The sequence below is a fragment of the Charadrius vociferus genome, unplaced genomic scaffold (genome assembly GCF_000708025.1).
Source record: "Charadrius vociferus isolate BGI_N301 unplaced genomic scaffold, ASM70802v2 scaffold46, whole genome shotgun sequence".
Taxonomy (NCBI): Eukaryota; Metazoa; Chordata; class Aves; order Charadriiformes; family Charadriidae; genus Charadrius; species Charadrius vociferus.
The window spans coordinates 1,862,830-1,883,725 of NW_009648710.1; the positions used below are offsets into that span (position 1 = coordinate 1,862,830).

At 40.6% G+C, this 20,896-nt stretch overlaps 2 protein-coding genes across 4 annotated transcripts in view; both read left to right on the forward strand.

Annotated features, from left to right (window-relative positions):
• The window catches only part of FOPNL (FGFR1OP N-terminal like), a 6,640-nt gene extending 1,214 nt beyond the window's left edge, over window positions 1-5,426 (forward strand). The window contains exons 2-5 of the mRNA XM_009886612.1: window positions 348-563; window positions 1,681-1,765; window positions 2,598-2,737; window positions 5,315-5,426. Of these exons, the coding sequence (XP_009884914.1) occupies window positions 348-563; window positions 1,681-1,765; window positions 2,598-2,737; window positions 5,315-5,391 (518 nt within the window). The 3' untranslated portion in view covers window positions 5,392-5,426. The remainder of the gene's footprint in view (window positions 1-347; window positions 564-1,680; window positions 1,766-2,597; window positions 2,738-5,314) is intronic.
• A 12,760-nt stretch (window positions 5,427-18,186) lies between these two features.
• Window positions 18,187-20,896, forward strand: part of MYH11 (myosin, heavy chain 11, smooth muscle) — a 56,385-nt gene continuing 53,675 nt past the window's right edge. For all 3 annotated transcript variants that reach the window (XM_009886572.1, XM_009886573.1, XM_009886571.1), the window contains exon 1: window positions 18,187-18,528. In XM_009886572.1, the coding sequence (XP_009884874.1) occupies window positions 18,187-18,528 (342 nt within the window). The remainder of the gene's footprint in view (window positions 18,529-20,896) is intronic.

Below are 20,896 nucleotides of genomic sequence, written 5' to 3' on the forward strand. Positions count from 1 at the left end.
TCCTCACACCGCCCGGCGGGGAGCCGCAGGAGGAACGTCCCCAAACTTCCATACGAGCACTTCGCCCCTATCGTTTACCCTGGTCTGTTTTTCACGTGTTAAAAACATCTCGGTCCAGTAACGTCCCACCTCTGAAATGGCTAGAGTGTGTGTTTACTGCTAAAACATAATAATTGTGACTTCTTTGGAGGCTGAACGTTTAATCTATAACGTTCCTCGTGATGTTACCTACTGGCATATGCACAGGTGCGGGTGTCTTTATTTTATTTCACTGTGAATATGTCGAAACTGTGTTTATCTTGTGGATGATAAATGCTGCTTGAATACGTTTGACTTTATATTAACAGATCCTTTTATGGTAATAGTTTTAAGGGACACGTTGGAAAAAAGAGGTGCTCTTGGACAAATAAAAGCAAGGATCAGAGCTGAAGTTTTTAATGCACTGGATGACCAAAGTGAACCACGGCCACCGCTGTCTCATGAAAATCTCTTAATCAACGAACTAATTCGTGAATACCTGGAATATAATAAATATAAATACGCAGCATCTGTTTTAACTGCAGGTATTGGGGCTGAATTTTTGTTGTCATCATTGTATTAATAGACATTTACAGTTTGGTTGAGTAATTCCACTGATACTATGCAATCAAAAAGTGGGACAATCTTGTCTTCCCCTGGAAATAAGTAAGATACGAATGGTCTCTCCATAGTTTTACTTGCAGCATTAAGCCACATCATACCATTAGTTTTCAAGAAAACTTACCCTTTGCTCCTTATCCCTGAGGTAAATGCTTTGACAGAGCAGTTAATGCAAGAATAAGAAAACTTGATAGCAGCCTGCAAAATCAAAATACCTTTCTTGAAATGTCTGCTTTTGTTTTGGAAAATGGCTAATAATATTTTTAAAGCATATATCACATTTTTGTCCTCACTGGCATTTGGGTAAAAGAAAAAAATAAAAATCCTACAAATGAACAAAATTTCTTTGAGGAATAATTTAAAGTAATACATACATAAAGTAGCTGATAGTCTGAATTATGGCTATTCTGGCAATTCAAGCAAAGTCCATATTTTTTAACAACTGCAGTTAAGTGCTATTGTTACTGGCTGTGCTAAAATACCAGTATTTGAGAGCTGATTAGACTACAATATCTAAATAGTAGCTGTAATTTATATGGTACAGCACTTACTTATTTTTGCAGCTATTGCTGACTTGTATTTGAAGTTCTGTAGTTGTGCTTAAATACAGTAATTACATTTTGCTATTTAATAATTTGATATATTTCGCTATTAAAATTACAGGTACAAGTGTTCATCTCAACAAGAAGGAATGGAGACAGTCTGTACAATAGTTAATGTATGGAATCTGTTTGATAACAGTACTTCTTTAGAGAAAGAGTTGTTTGCCTGACTAATTTATCTTTATATTGTAAGACTTCTTTAATATTTTTCTTAGATGCCTTTAGAGTGAAGATAAAAATTGTAATATGCTATTGTAGATTATAAGAGTACGAAGCACTAATGTTTGAATGAGTTCCCTGGAGTTACAATATACTGTTAGATATTAATTGTCAATGTGTGTGCTCTCATTCTCTTTTGAAGTCTCCTGAGTAGTTTAAAAGTTAATTGGTGATGTTTTTCTTACCAATCTTAAGAATTTTGGGGAAATCTCTTTTCCAGAATCTGGCCAGCCTGAAGTGCCCTTGGATAGACAGTTTCTTGCCAAAGAGCTGAACATAGTTGAAGACACAAATGGAAAATCAGTGTAAGGAGTGATTTTGGAATGCACAGTATATTCTGTTCTGCATATATTTTTCTCTTTACTGTTACTATAAATCGCTTATAAGTGTTCTCACCAATTGAAATGTGACTAGATCACATGGCTGCTCTGACATGCTGGATTCAGACTCATAATGTCAAACATATAGGGCCATTTTCAAACATACTCAAAAGTCACATTCCCTTCTGCCAGCTCTACAGCATTCTCCAGATAGTATACTTGCACACCAAAACACAAGTCTCTTACCAGTACAGTCTTCCATACAGTCAGAAGACAGATACATTTTGCATATCAATGAGTTGCTTTGTAGAGCAATAAAAAGATTATTGTACTCTGAAATTAGATATAAATTCACAGTGCTCCGATGTGACTGCATTAATGAGCTAAGACAGTGAAGCAGGTTTAAACACGTTCAGTGTTCTCTGTAGCTTGTGCTGTCAGAATCTGTCAGGTGCTTAGGAAGAGTCAAGTTTGGGATGTGCAGCCTGCCAAAAATCTGATCCTTCGTACTGCAGGAGTGAGAATGTAGATCTGTGTTCTTGTGCTAAGCATGCGCCAGTTCTTCACCTGAGGGGATCTGGAGCTTAGCTGAGAGTGTCTCAGTGTGAGGTGTTTAGGAGAGCATTGGTGTTTAGGGTGGGCTTAGGTCTGTGCTTATTTATATAATGACACGTGGCATAACGTATTTAAGTAATTACTCTAAAGACATCTGTACATATTCTAGAAGTAAACATTAAGTTCTCAGAAGTTGGAGGAAAGGGTGGTTTTTAATGCTCAGTATTTCATAGATTGCTTTTGTCATTTCTGTCTTAAGCAGACCTCTCTTGTATGGAATTATCTCTCATTTCTTACATGGTGGTAAAGAAGAAAGTACCCAGAATACCCTTCCAAAAGTGTCTTTGCTGAATTATCCAAAGCAGAACCTTGGCAAACCAACTACTGAGAGAAATCAAAAAGGTGGGTGCGTTGGTCCTTTTTGCAGAAGTTTTGTTTGTGACTAGATTTTCTATGTGATACATATGCTTGTAAGAGTATAAACATGCAGATGGACACAGCATACTTCCTTCACTGTGCAAGGAATGCTTTGAGCTGACGCCTTTTTTGTAAGAAAAATTCTTCAGCAGAACGGTGTTTATACCTCAAAAACACCATTAAGCTGTGTGACCTGACCATACCTGGTGCTCATGTATTCATTTAAGAAAGGTCCTACTATTTCCAACCCAAGAAAGACCCACCCATGATTTCTAACACAACCCATATACATGCCTTTGTTTAAACAAGTGACCAACTTACACCAACTCTCAGGCCTGCGTCTCTGTGCCGGTATGCTAATGGGACAGCCTGTACAGCATACAAATCTGATTGCCTTTAGAACTGCTTGACTTCAAATGTGTCAGTAGTAGAACTTTCTTATATGGGAATGTATTTTATTTATAAAGCGGACATTTTTAAATATTGCAGACAGCCAAATTGATATAATCTCTCAACAGTGGAGGGTACTGTGAAGCTCCCGTTACCTGTAGCTACTTGTTAGTTACTGGAGGGAAGGGGATAAAACATAATTGTTTAGGTTTTTTTCTATTAAGACTGTTAAATCCAGAAAACTCATTTAAATCGGACAGCTGTGCTATTCTAATTTGTAGATGGTGGAATAGATATTTATGCCATTTATGCTTTTGGAAACAGAGATTTACTGCTCTGCAGCTGCTGGTAAAGACCAGAAAATATTAATATTAATATCTTGATTCTCAGGATATCATCCACTAAATCACTTTACCATTTCCCTAAAAGTTAAACTGGCCAAATTGTACTCCCTTATACTATTACAAATCTGTAATGGATCAGTGTCCTGGTTCCGGCAGGGATGGGGTTAATCTCCCCAGGAGCCGGCAGGGGGCAGGGATTCCATACCACGTGACCCATGCCCGAGCTATAAGAAGAGCTAGCCGGGGCAAGGAGAGGAGTCGCCACTCGGGGGTGGGCTGCGGCGGTGCGGGTCCGGTCGGTGCGCTTCGCGGCGGTACTGTAATCGCGTTTTTGTCTTTTCCTTTTGCTGTTCTGTTAAATTGCACTCTTTTAACCCACGAGTTTGGCCCTGTCATTTTCTTTTTCCACGACTGTGGAAGTTGTGCGAGCGGCTGCGTGGTTCTTTGTTGCTGGCTGAGGCCAAACCACGACAATCAGTCTTATTACATTGGCAATTTAATACAAGAATTTAACCCAAATTCTCAGTAAAATGTATCAAGTAGTGTATCTCTGTTTCTCATCTGTTCTAGCTTACCTAATTTCCATAGGAAGTTATTAACTCTTTAGCTGTCAGTTCTGTATATGGGCATAAGCCTTGTCTGAGGACATAATTCACATCCCATTGACTGCAGAAGCTTAAGGTCAGAGTTCATTGCCCTGTGGTAGAATGCTGTTACATCTTTTTTTCCCTTTCTGGTCTGCTTTTTGACTGGTTACAATTAATACCACCTAAGCTACAGAATGAAAGGGATCATTGGTCAGTTTTTTCCTTCAAAGAGTCTGCTTGGCACATTCACTTTCTACTGTGAGAATTTAGTACTATAAACCATTTCTTTTCTATCCAAAAATTTTAAAATTACGAGGCCTGCAATATTATTGACATCTAAAAAGTAAGAGAAGTACTAGACACCTTTTCTTAACAGTTAATTAATTCAGCCAATGGTATTTCCCTTCTGCCAGAAGGGGGGGCTGAAGAAATAAAATTTCAATGCCAAAACTGCTATAAATTATCGTTGTTAGAAAATAATTATTCCTATCAGAAATTTCTCCATTTTTAAAACAAACTCAGTGTATAGAAGAATTGTTTTTAAAGTGTAACTTTGTACCTCAGTTCTGAAATTGAGTCTGGCAGGGTCATCTTGCCCTGTTGACTCCAGTATAATTTCACATGGGGATTTAATTGTTTAGAGTTAGTTGCAAAACTCAGGATTAGTCATAAGATATGACTGCACATTGCTTTTTGAAATAAACAAAAATATAATGGCTTTAAGCTTTTAATCTTTAAGTAACTATCGTCTGAAATTATTTTCTGCACGTCTTTGTGGAATATGTCAGTGGAGATATAAAGGCAGTGGGTTTAAAATACTAATTATCTAGCTATTTTAATTAGGCTGCATATTAAAGTAATCAAGTCCATTAATAAACTCAACCCTCCAAGTCTCATATTTAACATCTAACTTCCTTTTCATGTTAGAAATTATCTTGTTTACTTATTTGAATGAATATTCCAATAAACTGGTATACAGACTGGGAATCCTGATACAACAGGTGGAATCTGGTGCTTTCTGTTAATTCATTCACTAGAACTGACTTGAAGTTGTCTGCAATCTAATCTTTAGTAATGCAAGCTCTTACCTCATACAGTTGCATGGAAAAATATATTTGTAAAATTGCCCAAGTTTCCTATGATGATATTCTGTATCAAAGTTGATAATAGTAGAAATATAACGCTTATACCTTTGGATCTCCAGATGTGTGAGAATATTTACGTCTGTGTTTCATTTTCAGATAGAATTCCAGAACCAGGAAGGATGGCTGGCACAAGCTTCGGAGAGCCCCTTGTTTTACAAAGTATAAACAGATGATACCTGTCATATGCTAATTTTTCATGTAGAGTTCTGTAAGAGTTCATTTAGGAAATTCTTCTTTGTATAAATTTCCTCATTATGTCCAGTGGGACCATTTCAGCTTGTTAGATCTGCCCATGAGACAGGGTCATACTTACTGTCAAAGAAAAAACTGTTAGCAAAGGATCTCTTCCTCTAGTGCTGAAAGAAGGAAAACCATATATGAAGTCAGATTAGCAAAGCCTGTGGCTAGAATTGGGCCTAAAAATACTGGGTTTACTTCATAAAAATTTATCAGATAACTTACCATTTCTGCACTTTCCTTAGTATGTTACATCTTTGTGTGTCTTTCCTGTGTTTTTTTAATAAAATTTTTCACCTTTATTCTGTGTGGTATTTTGAAATTATTCACACTAAGTATTTTTATCATTCTTCCTCAAGAAGAACCTGCTACTTTTGGCTAAGTATGGGAAAATAAATTTTAATAGAAAATTGAAGTGCTTTAGAGGAATAGTTGTTTTTAATTCTCTGGAAATCAGGACTATATTTATCTTCATGCCAACAAACAAATGAGGGTAAGTCTTTTCCATCTGGAGTTGCTAAAAATTGTACGGTGTAACACAGGGTATATGGGAGGGGAGGAACTTCTGTTTTTTGCCCAAATGACATGAAACTCAAAGTCAGGCAAAGCTAAAAATAAAGTTGGGAATAGATTACTGATTCCCAGAACTTTTTTTAGCCAAAGTATTTACATGTTTTGAAATGGTAATGTATTTTAAAAGCGAAACTTACAGGGGTACATCAAAAAATAACAGGTTAGCTATTTTTCTCTGCTCGTTTTAACAAAATGTATAGATGTTAATGTTTGCAGCGGTACTGAGAGGAGTTTTGTATAAATAAATTTTTAGGGTTGCATTCTTAAAAATCATAGATAAATGGTTCCGTAAGTGGGGAAAAAAAGAGAGGAAGAGAACATAAAGTTTGTGAATTTAAATGAAAGGACTCCGAGTTGTACAGACTGCAAAGTTTTGCCTTAATCTTGATTTGACCCAGTTAGTATTACAGGTGGGTTTTTTTTATTTTGATAAGCAGCCTAGCTGCTACTTTAATGTGATATTGCAGAGAACAGTTATGGGTTGAAGGGGTTAGTTGTATTTATCCATTTGAAGCCTCAGCAGTGAGCTCATCCCCTTCGTGTGACTGGCAATGCTGCCAGCTCCCCATTTGCTGATTTATAAGTATCTCGGGACTGTTTCCAGGAGGGGAGGACATGTGTTTGCAAACATACCTCAATCAAATCCATCTTTAAGTCTTTTGTAGATTTTCATCAATTATAATTGACCAAGCAAGCAAATTTATCTCTGTATGCCCTCACTGCTCTATGCTACCACCACCTTCAGGTTCAACTACTTGGCTGAAGAACCATCCGTGTAAAAACTACCGCCATGGGATTCTGCCTTGTTACCAGGGTCTTTCCTGCCACATCAATGCCAATATTCACAATCACTGATCTCTCTCAATTTCTCTGTCTAAAAATATAGTAGGAAAATGGTCTTCGAAGCCATTATTTGCAAATTACCTTAATTCTGGAATGATCTGAAAAAGTGGAAAGTTACAAAAATGAGCTTTTGAACAATGCAGCTGTGATTGCTCTGGACACAAAAATCCCTGAATTTTTTACTTTGGTTTTCCAGAGGTTAAATGCTAGACCCTGTTTCTCCATAAACCAGTAGGTCAAATTGTTACGTACATTTGGAATCTGAATTGTCTTTTCAAGGGCAAGGAACAAGGCTCTGGGAAACAGCAGCTCTAACCTTTCATGCTATGCAAACCTTCCAGTGCAACCAAAACCATTACATCTGCTTTCTGTCTTCCCATTACAGATCATACAGAAGCTGCCCGGGTGCCACAGATCTCCTTGGGAAATAGATTTTTAGTGATAGAAATAAAATACAATTTCTGTCCCGGTGGAAGAGGGCAGAGGGAAGTTTAGTCCTTGAGCTCTCCCCGAGCACACAGGTCAGCAGGCTCGTGGTCTCCACAGCCATGAAAGCAGAGGCTGTGACAAGGGCATGCTTCACCGAGCTTCCAGGTAAAAGTGTATATCTGAAACCAGAGGAGAAATCTGTTTCAGACAGAGGGAACCTCAGAAGTATTTTCTTTGGGGACTGCCGCTTCAGCCCTGTGCCAGGATCTTGCACGGGGAGTGTGGGTGGGATCTGGCCCGTTTGCTCTCGGTGCAACATGCGTTTCATCTAATTCCCCAATGCCCTCACAGTACAGATTGGGGGTTTTGGAACAATCTCTTGTTTCAAAGGATAGTCATCATACAAGAAAATTAAAATCAAATTAAAGTGTATTTCCAGTGATATTTATTTGTACAACAAAGCTTTGAGATGTCTATGAAAATATACTGGTCTAAGCCCATTATTAATGGTCTAGTATTTATCCTGACAGTACATAAAATACGAGAGAAGTGTAGCGAGTCCTGTGAATGCCAGGCTGCCTTGCTTGTTAACGGAGGGAGAGGAATTGCAAAGCCTGTGCTATATGGCTGCACTTCTAAAAAAAATAATTCCTTAAAATTTTAAGCTAAGCGAGGTCAGTATTTAGATGAAAATTCACAATCCTAGAGTCACAGGTTCAGATTTTAGACAAAATCACCACCAAGGTGAGCATGCACAAAAATTATTTTCTCAAATAATTTAAGCAGCTCCATCTAGCTTAATTACGGACTGTGATGTCTTGCATTAACTGCCCTTATTCTTTTTACTGACATCAGAAAATGAAAAAAGAAAAGATAAAAGCATGTAGAAGTTTGGGGGTTTTAATGAGAAAAATGCATTTCTGAATTTTATTGGCGATAGAATGCTGAAACTGAGACTGTTATGGAGGGAATTACGTTAAAAGAGGCTGTTCTTTGTCTAAGTGTGATATCACAAGTGAAGGTGACAAGGAGCCAGTTTGGCGTGGATATCAGATCTGGAAAGCACTTTGGAAGAACTTAAATCCACAAGTTTAAAAAAAAAAAAAATCTTTAAAACCAAATTTTTGCTCTCCCTTAGAGTCAGAGGAAACTATGTTTATAGACTCTACAGCATCAGTGCTTTTTCAGAGGTATTAGTTTCTGTCATGCATTGGGGGATTTTTTTTCTAGGGTTTATCAACACGCTCCAAGGAGTCGGTTACGGTTTCCTTCCTGAGCGCCCTTTGTATCAAGCTGAATCTCGGCGTCAGTTGATCAGTTTTCCGGAGGAGTGATTATCATTGGGTGATTACCTTTAGGAAAAGAAACTGCAAAATATTTGTTCACACTTGCAAAGACAGCCTTTCAGGAGCAGCTGGTGTCCAGCTGATTCAGAACTGACCTGTGTGCTTCACATACTCCACTTGACCTGCAGCCAGCATTAATCACACAGCTTAACATTAAGCAGTTGGTGACTATTTCACCTCGTCAGACTACTCTCATGATTAATTGTTCTAGTTTGGACACAGACTGTCCCTCCTGTTACAAGAGCAGAGCTCAACACAGAGGGTTACCCATCGGTACCCCTGCCAGTTCCAATTAGGTATGTCAGCTGAGGGAAACACAGTTGGTAAACTTAGGTAAAAACATTTTTAAGCAAAAAAAAAAAAAAAGAAATTGCTTACCTGACACACATTATTTAACAAACTAACATCACCATCCGCACTTTTCTTTTTTGCCTCCACTGCATTCAGGTTACACCGTAGTAAGGCAGCTGAAAGTTCATTTCTTTCCTCCCCGAGTCCTCTTTTTTTACTTTTTCCAAGTACAATATTTACAGTGCAAATTCGGCAAGGAGATATTTTAAGGGCAGGCTGCTCAATACTTTATTTTTTCTAGAAAAGTAATTAAAACAAATAAACAAATCAGGGGGGTTAAATAAAGCTTATTTGTTGTCACAAAGGCATCGTCCACTGGGAATCCACAGCTTCCATTTTGAGGCAACTTTGGTTTAAAAAAATACCACAACATTTAGGAAACTCCAACCAGGCTATTATACTAGTATAAGCTTACATTAACTTTTAAGTGGAGGTTGGAAGCCACGTTACGCTTATCAGTTCCTACCCCACACAGCTCGAGAGTGCAACTGTTTCAGTCCCAGCAGTAGTATTTTTTAGACTTTCCAGCTCCATTTAATGTCACATCATATATCACCCTCCACCACTGCCTCTGTTAAACACGCTACTCGGGCAGCAAGCCTGAGTGTGCACATGCAGCGGTTTGCAAACCAGCCGGAATAATTTCCACTCCTTTTTAAGCTACTATTAAAAATGTGTCTGGTTTTCTGAACCAGCTGCATGGGTTTAAAAGGAACTTCTTAGGATAACTTTGAGGAATGTTAAAATGATCATATTTTTCAGAGGATCCCCTTGCATTGCATTACTTTATATGCGTTATGTTCGTATTTAAAAGCTAAGTTTGTAACCAAGAAACTGCGGGGAAAAAAAAAAATAGAGTGAACTACCCTGGTGAGGAACTTTCTGCTAACAAGGGAAAGTTTCTTGGATTTATGTCCTGGCGATCATTTTCCCTGGCTTTGCTCCAACACAGTCACACGTGCACGAGTCTGATATGACACCACTGCCTTTCAGGTCCTGGGAGGGCTTTGCATGGCTGTGCGGCAGCCCCGCTCGGCGGACACTGACCCTCCGTCTGGAAGGATGGGCTGCAACTGCTAGGACCACGCCACTGTGTTCACAAATCTCGTCTTCTCCAGCTAAGGCCTGAACATGAGTCTGTACCCTGTATTTCTGAAGTGCTGCAGGGAAGAAACCCCAATGCTCTTCCTTTCTCTCCTGTTTACCCAAACTTCTTCATCCTGGCCAGAGCTAGAAGAAGGGGCTACAGATCCGATGAAGTGACAGCAGAGATCTTCAGCCCAGCCTCCCCACATAGGTATTTTTTTTAGGATGCCGAGACCAATATGAGCCTCATCCATCTTCCCCAGGAGGGTTTATTTTCCAGAGACGACAGGGCTGTTGATGTCAGGAGAAATTATTTCACCCAGGACTGTGCTCTGATCCTTTGGGTATACACCATATTTAGTCTGTTGCTGAGAGGGGGTTGTTTCGGTATTTTGTATTTGGCACGTTGATGGGAATTCCTAGAGGATCCTAGCTTTCCCTTTTTGGGATGTCTCCATCCACAGGTCCTACTGCACAAGGCCGTTGGCTACTAGCGGGGGAAGGAGGGGGGACAGCTGGGGACTGAAGGTTTGGGGGGTGTGAGGGAGGTTTGATGAGGACCAGATCACTCCCTAACCCCTGCAGGTCTGGCTCCCAGCACCCTGTCCTCCTCTCCCCCCCAGCGCACGGTGCCTGCTGCCCGTTCTTTCCACTGCATCCCGGGGACTGTTCCCCCTCAGCTATTTATCACTTCTCTTCTTCCTTTTATGGACAGAGGGAGGTATTTCTTATATATGAAAAAGTATTTACAGTTCTTTCTCAGGAACTGAGCTGTGCACCAGATCACAAAAGAAACTTTGGCAAATCCGCTGGGGAGGTGGGAAACAACCCTCTTGTTCCCCAGGGGCAAAGGAGGCTTAAACCAACCCCAGGCTCCAAATGTCACATAAACACATGAAGACCCAGAGCAACCTCCACCCACGCGCCCCTGCTGTGTTAGGAAAAACCCTCCTCTCCCAGGAAAGCCCTGAGCTCAGGGACTTATCTTAGCTCCAAGAAAATGCACTGACGGTGGGCGAGAAAAACTCCTGTACCATGCGGGACCATGACCTGCCCTTTGTCCTTCTTCTAGGCAGGGGGCCACATGGGGCGAGGATGCTGCCAAGGCAGGAAGGAGTTAAAGGTCCATTTGCTTGGCCAAAGTTTCACCCTAGGAAAAAGCAAAACCTCCAAACTTGTGAGTTAGGGGCACCCATTTCGAGTTAGGGGCACCCTTTTCATGCCTTTCTGAAAGCCAGAACCTCTAAAGGGCGGCTCGGGCCAGGGGCAGCAGCCTGGGGGCAGGCCCTCCTGGGAATGAGGTCCTTGGCTCAAGGCTGTCTTTTTTAACCCAGGTACCGAGAGGATTTTCCAGCAGGACGTGGTTTCCAGGGCCCCTCCCCATTGACAAGATTCTCCTCCTCTATATAGGGAGGCTGCAAAGGCAGCGAGGACTTGGACTGTCCCGGCTGGTGGCTGTACAGGTTCCAGACTCTCCAATTCACTCTCTGCTCCCCTAATTGGACACCTGTGAGTACTGCCGGGGCCGGGGATCCCTGCTGGGGACGGGGTTGGGGGCTGGCCGCACTTTGGGATGGAGCAGTTTGGCAAGCTAACCGTTACGCTACTTTGCAAACACATTCAGTGAATTAACCTGCAGGTAGCGTACAAATTAGAAATAGGAACAGACCTATCAGACACGCTCAAACGCTTTATCCTCATTTGTGTATTACTGATTGGGTTCCATTTAAAATACAAGAGAGACCGTGCACATTTGAAAGCACGCACAGGTGTTCTAGCTTGTTCCTTAGTCACTTCTAACACTGCTATTGCCAAATTGAGCCTTACAGACCCTGCCTGCAGAGCAGGAGTTATGCCTCTGAGGTAGCGGCAGCGCAGCCCACAAGGTGCTGTGCGCTGCCGGATGGCAGCAGGTACCCACCGCAATTAAGCATCACGTGCATTCAGTGAAGAAGAAGCCTGGTAGCCTGAGCAGCTGATCTTCTTTAAATATTTCTACTTTTTCAGTGCTAATAAAGGAACTTAGCACACTTGCTATGCTGTTTAAAGAAAGTATAACCAAATAAAATAATTAGCTTGTCAGTTACTTGTACTTTAAACAGGAAAAATGCTTAAAAATTAGAAGAAGAAATGGAAACATTTTTACAAAAAATCCTTAGCATTCTATGTGTGTGTTTTTAATACGATAGCAATAAAGTTTAAGTGAAACTAATCTGATAATCCACTGAACTACACTAATTTAAGTAATTTCAAACGTAACATGCCTTTTTTTAAAGGGAAAATGGAGCAACAAGCTTCTAGCTTTAACCAAATACTGTGAGTAAATTAAGACGACAGTAGATGGCAGCATAGAAAGCAGCTTCAGTGTCATCCCAGCAGTTCAGTGGCTTCAGTCACACACACAGATATGTATGTGTCTATGTACACATATATAAATGTTGATAGGTATTTGAGAGGTGTATGTGTGTGCATAATTAAGAAGCAATATGAGATATTTTAAATGTAAGGGAAATCGGAAGCTTTGTCTTGATTACCTAATACGTAACTCTCAAAATCTTTTCTAAAATGCACTTGTTTGAAAACAAGCCCACCTTCTCTTTCACTCAAAGCTTTGCAGCTTGCAACAAGACGCCTTGCATAGACTGACTTGCTGAACTCCCAAAGTTCACAGTTCCCTCTAGCCACTAGCACAGAGGGTAAAACGATGAACCTCCAGAGAGCAAAGGGCTTGATTAAGTAGTCGGTATAGTTTAGTACATGATACTCCTCTGGCTATATTCACTTAGATGTAAACAATGATTTTTATTATCTCATTTGCAATTGACACGCTAGTCCCTAAAAGGTATTTGTTTTGAATTTGTTATCATTACATTTTTGTGGAACAGCTAGTATTGAGAAGAACATCGCCATATATGGTAGCATGCATAGATGTATGCAGAGGATCCTGACTCTTTATAATTCACTGAGACTTATTAGTTGCAAATCTGTTGGCTTTTCTTTTAAGTATGTTAATTTTAGAAGAAGCCAAGAGCTAGAGATAGCTTTCCAACTTGTGCAAAGTCCAGTTAAAATATGGATTATTTATGAATTCTAATGAACATGCAGAATCTGATTTACTTAATACAATGACATTAGGGGGTATTTGAAATACCTGGTATTTTCCAGATACGGGGAATCCACCCCCACATGATGCAATTGAAGTCTTTTTTCCTTCTTTTCTAATTTTTATAGATTATAACACAGGTAATAACCTGGGCCAATTTCTTTGGAGCATTAAAAGAGCTATCAAGTGTTCAATCAGAGTTATGAAGTAACTTGCATTAACAGAGGTGAGAAGACCTGATAGGAGACCAAAGAACTTACAGACAATTTGATTAAAGGACATGGAGAATGCATTAAAGAAAAACAACAAAAAACACCAAAGCAACCCCAAAACAAAAGCCAAGCCAACACATAACAGCCCTGGGAAGTTACTGAAAGCGTTCTTCCTTAAAATGCAGACTTTCCCTCATCCATGGTTGAACAACCATAAACCAGTACCAATGACACCTCCATGTTCAGATGAAAGTGTCCACGATGAGAGTAAGCATTTGACGGGTGGTCCCGGCGACCAGCGGGGAGAAGTGAAAGGCCAGGAGGGATTGGTAGCAGTGCTCATGCCAAAGCTAACTGTGCTGGGCAACCAGTTCCCGAACAAAGATCACAAGATTAGGATTCACCCCTAGATTTTCTTTTTTTCAAGCAATGCTCAGTTGGGTATTTCAGTTAAGTACTAGAAAAGTAAAAGATAAGCAACTTGGAAAGGACATAGTCAAGAGTACCATAGCCTAAGAAATACAGTTTGAGTCAAGCAGCAGGTTACTGCTACACTCTTCCGTCAGAAACCACTTATGAGAGCAGGACTTGGTTTCTGAAAATAATTCACATACTTGGTTATATGTTCCTCTGTTCTAATAATTATTCCCTGTGCGGCTGTGATAAGCTTTTATACTGACATGCACATCCTGCAGAGGAAGGGAGAAGTGTCCTTTATCTTCTCATTAGGAGAAGAGCAGTCCCTCTGTGCTCTGACCCAGGAGGCAGTTCTGCTTGGCCAATAACCTTTTAATTAAAGTGCACTTCCTGGAGATATTTATACTTTGTCCTTGGAATAATATACTCAGGATAAACTGATTGCGTTCAACTTCTGTTACTGACATGACAAGGAAAAAGACAGTGAAGATCAGCTGGGATATCTGTAGTGGGACAGCAGAAGGAGGAATAGAAAGTCACCTGTGGAACTATACATGCTCATGTGCAACATGCACATTGGGGCTTTAGACAAGTATAACAGATGGATCCAGTTTGGTGTAATTTGGCACATTTCTAAGGCAAGAAACTGCATATCAGTAGTATTTTTGCAGTTGCCCTTCCTCCTCCCTTCCTCAGGATAGCTCACCTCTGAGTATAAAAGTACATTCTCGTACAGGATTTGGGCTATCAGCTACCTAAAAGAATGGATGAGAACCTCTTACCACCTCTTGCACAGATAAGATATCGGTCTCCGTTTCTCTCAGGCAGCCCTATGGATGAAACCCAGGAACTGGCTAAGGGGTAAATTTTGCCTTCTCAGGGAATGTTCTCAATAGGCAGTAATGAATCTTTCCCCTTGGCCCTTTTCCCCAGTATCAATCATATGCTGGACCAGTGCAGGTCAGTCCTGATCACAGACAGATCAGAAGATTTACTGCCAATTATTAATCAGAAAGCTTCAGCAGCTCATTAGTTCAGTGCACAGCACCTCACTGGGAAAAATCTAGTTGAGTTTGTGGAGCTCATCTTCTACCCCTTCCATTCAGAAACCTTCTTTTAATATTAATACACATTAAGTAATATTTATTAATCCATTAAACTATTACTATTCCTTAATCCACACTTCATAACTGCATTTCCTTTTTTACTACAGTGGTACTCAGCTGCTACACAGACTTTACCCTCAGATTCCAGAGGATCAGTCATGAAAAGTTCTTTTTATACAAATCCATGTTTTCTCCTCATTGTGTTTCAGAGGAATAACGAGATCCAGCTGAGACTGTCTATTCCCTATTTCTTGTAGGTGGTCTATTCTTACCACGTTCAAACTAGTCAAACATAGTGCTTAGATCTAGAGGATAACAACTTGTATTTCCAAGCTCATACCACATCCAAGTTCATGCCACTTCTTATGCCTTCCAACTTCATCTCACTTTCAAAAAGACTGAATTTAAATAACAAGGTACAGAAAATTTTACGTGCAGGAAGAAGTGGGAGAATGTAGTAGAATACAGACAGACCAGCTCTCTGTTTCATGCTGTCTTCTGTGGAAGATGTTTTTGACTCAGCATGTAACAAGGAAAGGAACTTTCCCCTCGGCCCTTGGGCAAAAAAAAACCCAAAGAACTTTTGGGTTGTCCCAGTGGTGACATGCTTTGTAGCAGGCCAATAGTTTTCTCTTCAGTTGGGCTTTTGAGGTAGATGGTCAGGATGATTCACCAGTTTGATTTCCACCATCATTGTTTGTGGGCAGCCTCAAAGTAGCAGGACTTGACTCTGTGAAACTCAGCTCTGCAGTTCAGTCTGATTTTCAGTGTTTCTGACAGCAATACCAAATCCCTATTAATTTGAATGTGCTGTCACTTAGCCACAGGCAGCATGATCCAACCTTTCTGATGCTTCAGGATGACCATACAGCGCTCTGTTCTGGGCCTAAGATGGACTGAAATCTTCCCACCCCATTGCTGCAGCCGTTCCTCCCATGCTGCTGGGACAGTGGGGCAGAGAACATGCCTTGCCCATCGCTACCGCAGCAGGAGGAGAAAGGCAACAGCAGGCTCCTGCTGCTCCCTGAGCCCCCTGCTCTTGCAGCCACAGCCCTGGCAATGGGGCAGCGCTCCCTTCGTTCCCCTGTTCCCCTGGCTTCGCCCTGCAGCCGCCAGCTGGAAAGCTCAGCTGGAGAGAATACCATCTCCATTATTGGAACTGTGCAGCTCTACCAGCCCTCTTGGCAACGCGGGAACATTTTCTGCCTTAATCCACACAGAGGTCAAATAGTTTCCTCTTGCAGCTCTCTTCCAAGAATCCCCTGGGAGCGAGCAAAGGGCCACATCCTACAGAGCTCCCTCACGGAGACTCGACGGCAGGGAACACCGCGCACAGGCCAGCAGTGATGCACAGGGCCAAGCTCTTGGGGTCTCCCTCCTGTTCACCCACACTACCATCCACATGGCATGCATGTGGATGACCTGGGTGAATTCTCCCGTTGAGGTTTTCCAGGCAAGGCTGGTTGGTGGCTCTAGAATGAGCACATTTAGAGGAAAGATATATTTTTTTTGGTTTGCCTTTTTTTTTTTTTTTTTAGATGAGAGAATTGTCAAGGCTGTTTAAGAAGCTGGGGCATCTAATTTCCACTGAATTTCAGTGGGATATCATCTAACCCTCTTAGGCGCCTCCAAAATCCTAGTTTTGTTTTTAAGCTTTATGTCACCTTCTGCATGATCCATGCTTCTCTCTCAAGCCCCTTGCAGAGTTTGGCCTTGCAAAAAAACATTAATCTGTGGGAAGGCTTCAGGGACAAATATTTGGAAACCAACCTCTGATACTCCCAGAGCACAGGGTGTCCATTTGGCTACATACCACAGAGCCTGGTCTTCACAAATATCATTCTGCTTATGGGTTGATTGCTGACCCCTTTAGCAGTCAGCTCTCCAAACTCCCTCACGATTCATGTTTGTTTGCATGCTGTAAATATTAAATTCAGTCTCAATAAGGAAATGAAACAGGCTCTGTCTCTTGGAGATGTTTTTCTTGGGCACACACTCTTCCCTGCTCCCCACTGTAGCTCCTCCCCAGCTCCCTTCTCTGCTCTACTGCACGGCAGGTTCCCTGATTAGCACCACTCTTTTCCTGCCCTGTGGCAAACCACAAGAAGTCCTCTGCGTACTGCTTTCTTCATTTAGAGCTGTGTGTCCCATAGGACAGAGCAGAACACTTAGGAAAGCTCCAGCATTATCAGCAAAGCTCTTGCAGCTACATCCTAACCTCCAATGGCCAGAGCAGGAAAGAAGCTGCCTCCTCCCTCTCAAACAAGGGGCAAAGCAGCCAAAACCCTCCCACTGCTCTCACCTACGGAGCAGATACATCCAGCTGCTTTATCCAAGTGCAAATGCAGGATGCTGTTTTATCCATGTGCAACAGCATAACACAGCTGCATCGTCCTCCCAGTTTGAGCATCATGGTTCAGAGCATCTAATAGCTGATGCAATTTCCAGGCTTGTTTTGTTTCTTCTCTCTCTCATGTGGCAGATATTTACCCTTCATAAATGATCAGATCCCACTGTCTGAACCATGGAAAGGGGATAACTCTGAGTTACTTCACCAGCAGTAATGATAAAAAAAACAGGAAAAAAATTGTTGTGGGTTTTGGTGGGTTGTTTTTTTTTTTTTTTGACCCTTTCTCAATCTTATTCTTCTCCAAATGAAATAGTATTAGAGTGATTTGAAATAGTCCTTTGCAAGAAAACTTTGTTTCTGTCCTTTCTGGAACACAGCCTGGGAACTGTTCTTCTACTAATTATTTCATTATTGCACTGGTATTTCAGTATATACCACACAGCATTTGGGTGATGAGAAATTTTTTTATGTATCTGCATTCAATTACCTTTGTAATGGGCAAGTGATGAGGCTGCAAGAAGCGGTTCATCTGGGAGTCTTGGTGGAGTCCCGACAGGCTCATTGCATAGATTTTAGTTATGCCTTACTTTCCTCTCTGATCTCCAGTACAACATAAACAAAACAAAGTAATAAGCCCAGGTTTCCTTATTTCTTTTAGTGCCATGAAGCTTTTGATTTAGGTGATTTCAGGCACAGTAACAAAGCAATGGGCATCCAAACGCAGATGCTGTAAGGTATCTAAGCTGGCACCCAAAACTATCTGCGTGGAAATGTGAGATATGACACAGGACCTATAGTGCTTTGGATCTACTGCATGATGGATTTGACAAATGTGTTTTGCCTGGAACATCTCCACATTTGCCTCCCTTTAAAGCAGAATATTTTGCTTCCTCAACAGGTGTCTCCTGAGTCAAAATGGCTCAAAAATCTCTCAGCGATGATGAGAAATTCCTCTTTGTGGACAAAAACTTCATTAACAACCCACTTGCCCAGGCTGACTGGTCAGCAAAGAAACTGGTTTGGATTCCATCAGAGAAACATGGATTTGAAGCAGCAAGTATCAAGGAAGAGAAAGGGGATGAGGTGACAGTTGAACTGGCAGAAAATGGAAAGAAAGTGACACTGAGCAAGGATGACATCCAGAAGATGAACCCTCCGAAGTTCTCCAAAGTGGAGGACATGGCAGAGCTGACGTGCCTCAATGAAGCTTCAGTGCTGCACAATCTAAGGGAGAGATACTTCTCAGGTTTAATTTATGTAAGTAGAATCAAACACGCACGTGGCATTTCCTATGGCATGCTACCATGTCCCATCACAAATGAGGTGGATCCCACCCACTGTCAGCAATACAGTCCTTGCATGTATCTGCATGCAAATGCACTGCCATGCAAATACTCACTACTCAGTAATGGCATCACAAATCAAAAATGTGTTTAGTTTACTTTACTTTATTCCCCATAACTCTCCTGCTTCTTTAATAATTGCTTCTTAACTAAATTAAGACACATGAAGGTTTCTTCCCCAGAGCTTGCTAATTCTGAAAGGATATTATTGCACTGGAAAGTACTCTCCAATAGCTGAGCAACACCTCATTCCTACTGGTTTGAAATAAATCAATAGGGACTTTTGAATGACTTCAATGTAAACCTGAATAAGTTTCCAGTAACTTGCAAAAAGAACATATGGAAAAACCAAGTCATGCAGTCTTTTCTCAGGCAAAACTCCCACTGAAAGGCAGCTGACAATTTCTGGTTTGGTGGGTGCCTGAGTAAAACCTTATGTTTGAATAAATGAATAAACCCACTGGAATTCAAGTAAGAATATTCATATGCTCCAGTGTGTTACTGAACCAGAGTCATGCATCCACTAACACACACACACCCCCTCCTTGTTTGTCAATTTACATGTCAGACAAGCCTGGGCAAATTATAATCTCCTCTATGGTCACAAGAATTAGGACCAAGATTATTCTGTCTTCCAGTCTACACAAGTATATTAACACAAGCGTATTTTGACACTAATAACCATGTTATCTTGTAATCTTGTGCATCAACAGTTAGCAAACTGCACAGTAAGAAAGCCTAGAAAATTTCCATGGAATTTAGCTGTTATCTTTGATTTTTACTTGAAGGATCCCTACACTGTGCTGCAGAAAAGTAATCTACGGTTTCAATCTATGACAATTTTACTTGCACAACAGACCACTGATGAGTGAAAGAAAGTGCAGAGCTTAAGTAACAAGGTCTTAGAAGCAGGAGTAGAGGTCTCATTACTAGTATGAGGAATGCTAAATCAGAAAGTAGGAAATGAAGCAGAAAATAAGACAGTTATATATAGTACAATAAAGGAACTATTTAATTGTTATGCATAACTCAAATGAGCCAAGTTCAACACCTTTTCTTCAGGAATGTACTAAAATTCACATCATCAGGATTCCTGAAAGAAGCTAGACTTTCTGTCTTTTCAGTATTTAAGTTCATTGGGTTTTAAGTTTGCAGGTGAACATACGGACCTATGTGCCTTTATATCAGAATGTGCAGCATTAATTACTAAAATGGAATTTGTCTGAAAAAGTTCTGCATTGTTGCAAGATCTAAGACTAATTAGTAGAACAACAGTGGGATAAAATGTGTGGGGTTTATTTCTTTGTTGTTGTTCTCAGCAACACTCTGCATAGATGTTCCACGATTCTCAATATGTTTACTTTGCGGAGCTTACACTTTCTACAGGAAGAGGAAATTAATTTCAAAACTAGATAATGCAATTAGAAATAAAAGAATTTTTCACAGAGACAAAAATGGAAGTGTATCTGAAATTAAGTTCTCTTTCTCAGGAGACAATTTTAAGACTGGTAAATTAACAGTCATAAGGAAATTACTTTGACTTGTACTACAACAAATTATTAGTATTTTCAATAACAAAAACCTGCTTAAAACTGCCCAGCCTTACACAGTGCTGCCCTACTAGGTACTCTCATACCTTTAAAAAAAAAAAAAAGGTAAGTAGGGGACATCTAAACAGAATTTGCGGTTTTATTCTTATTCACTTGCAAAACTAACTGTAAACAACCACCTCCTCGTTTTGCCATGCAATGCCTACATTGCACCCCTTGGAGTCCCACACATACTAAGAAAACGCAACCTTAACATTTTCCTCTTCAGAGCATCCCAGCCACAAATGGGGATTCCCAATTCTGCTAAGAAAAAAGTCAACTTAGCTGGGAAAAAAAAAAAGTCATCTGCCCCTTGCTTTTATATTAAATATTATTAAATAGAAAGATTCAGTGCAGAAATTCAGAGTGACCATACACTGGAAAAACACATTGGCCTTTTTCTTCATCACAGATAATTAAGAAAGAAGGGCAAGAAATGCATTGCCACAAACTCATGTTTCATATTGCTCAGAACCTGCCTTGTCCGCACACAAATTAGACCAAAAATGATTGTATAACCATCAATAAAATTGCTATGCAACTTCAGTGGTTTTGAGAGTAGAATCAAGTTTCTTATGTCTGTAGTCATAGGCACTACTACTTCAGTCTTCACTTAACAGTGTGAAATGCTTTCTTAAATAGAGAGAGCTATACACGCATATTGAAACCAGAGGTGGGATTCCTCTGCCCAAA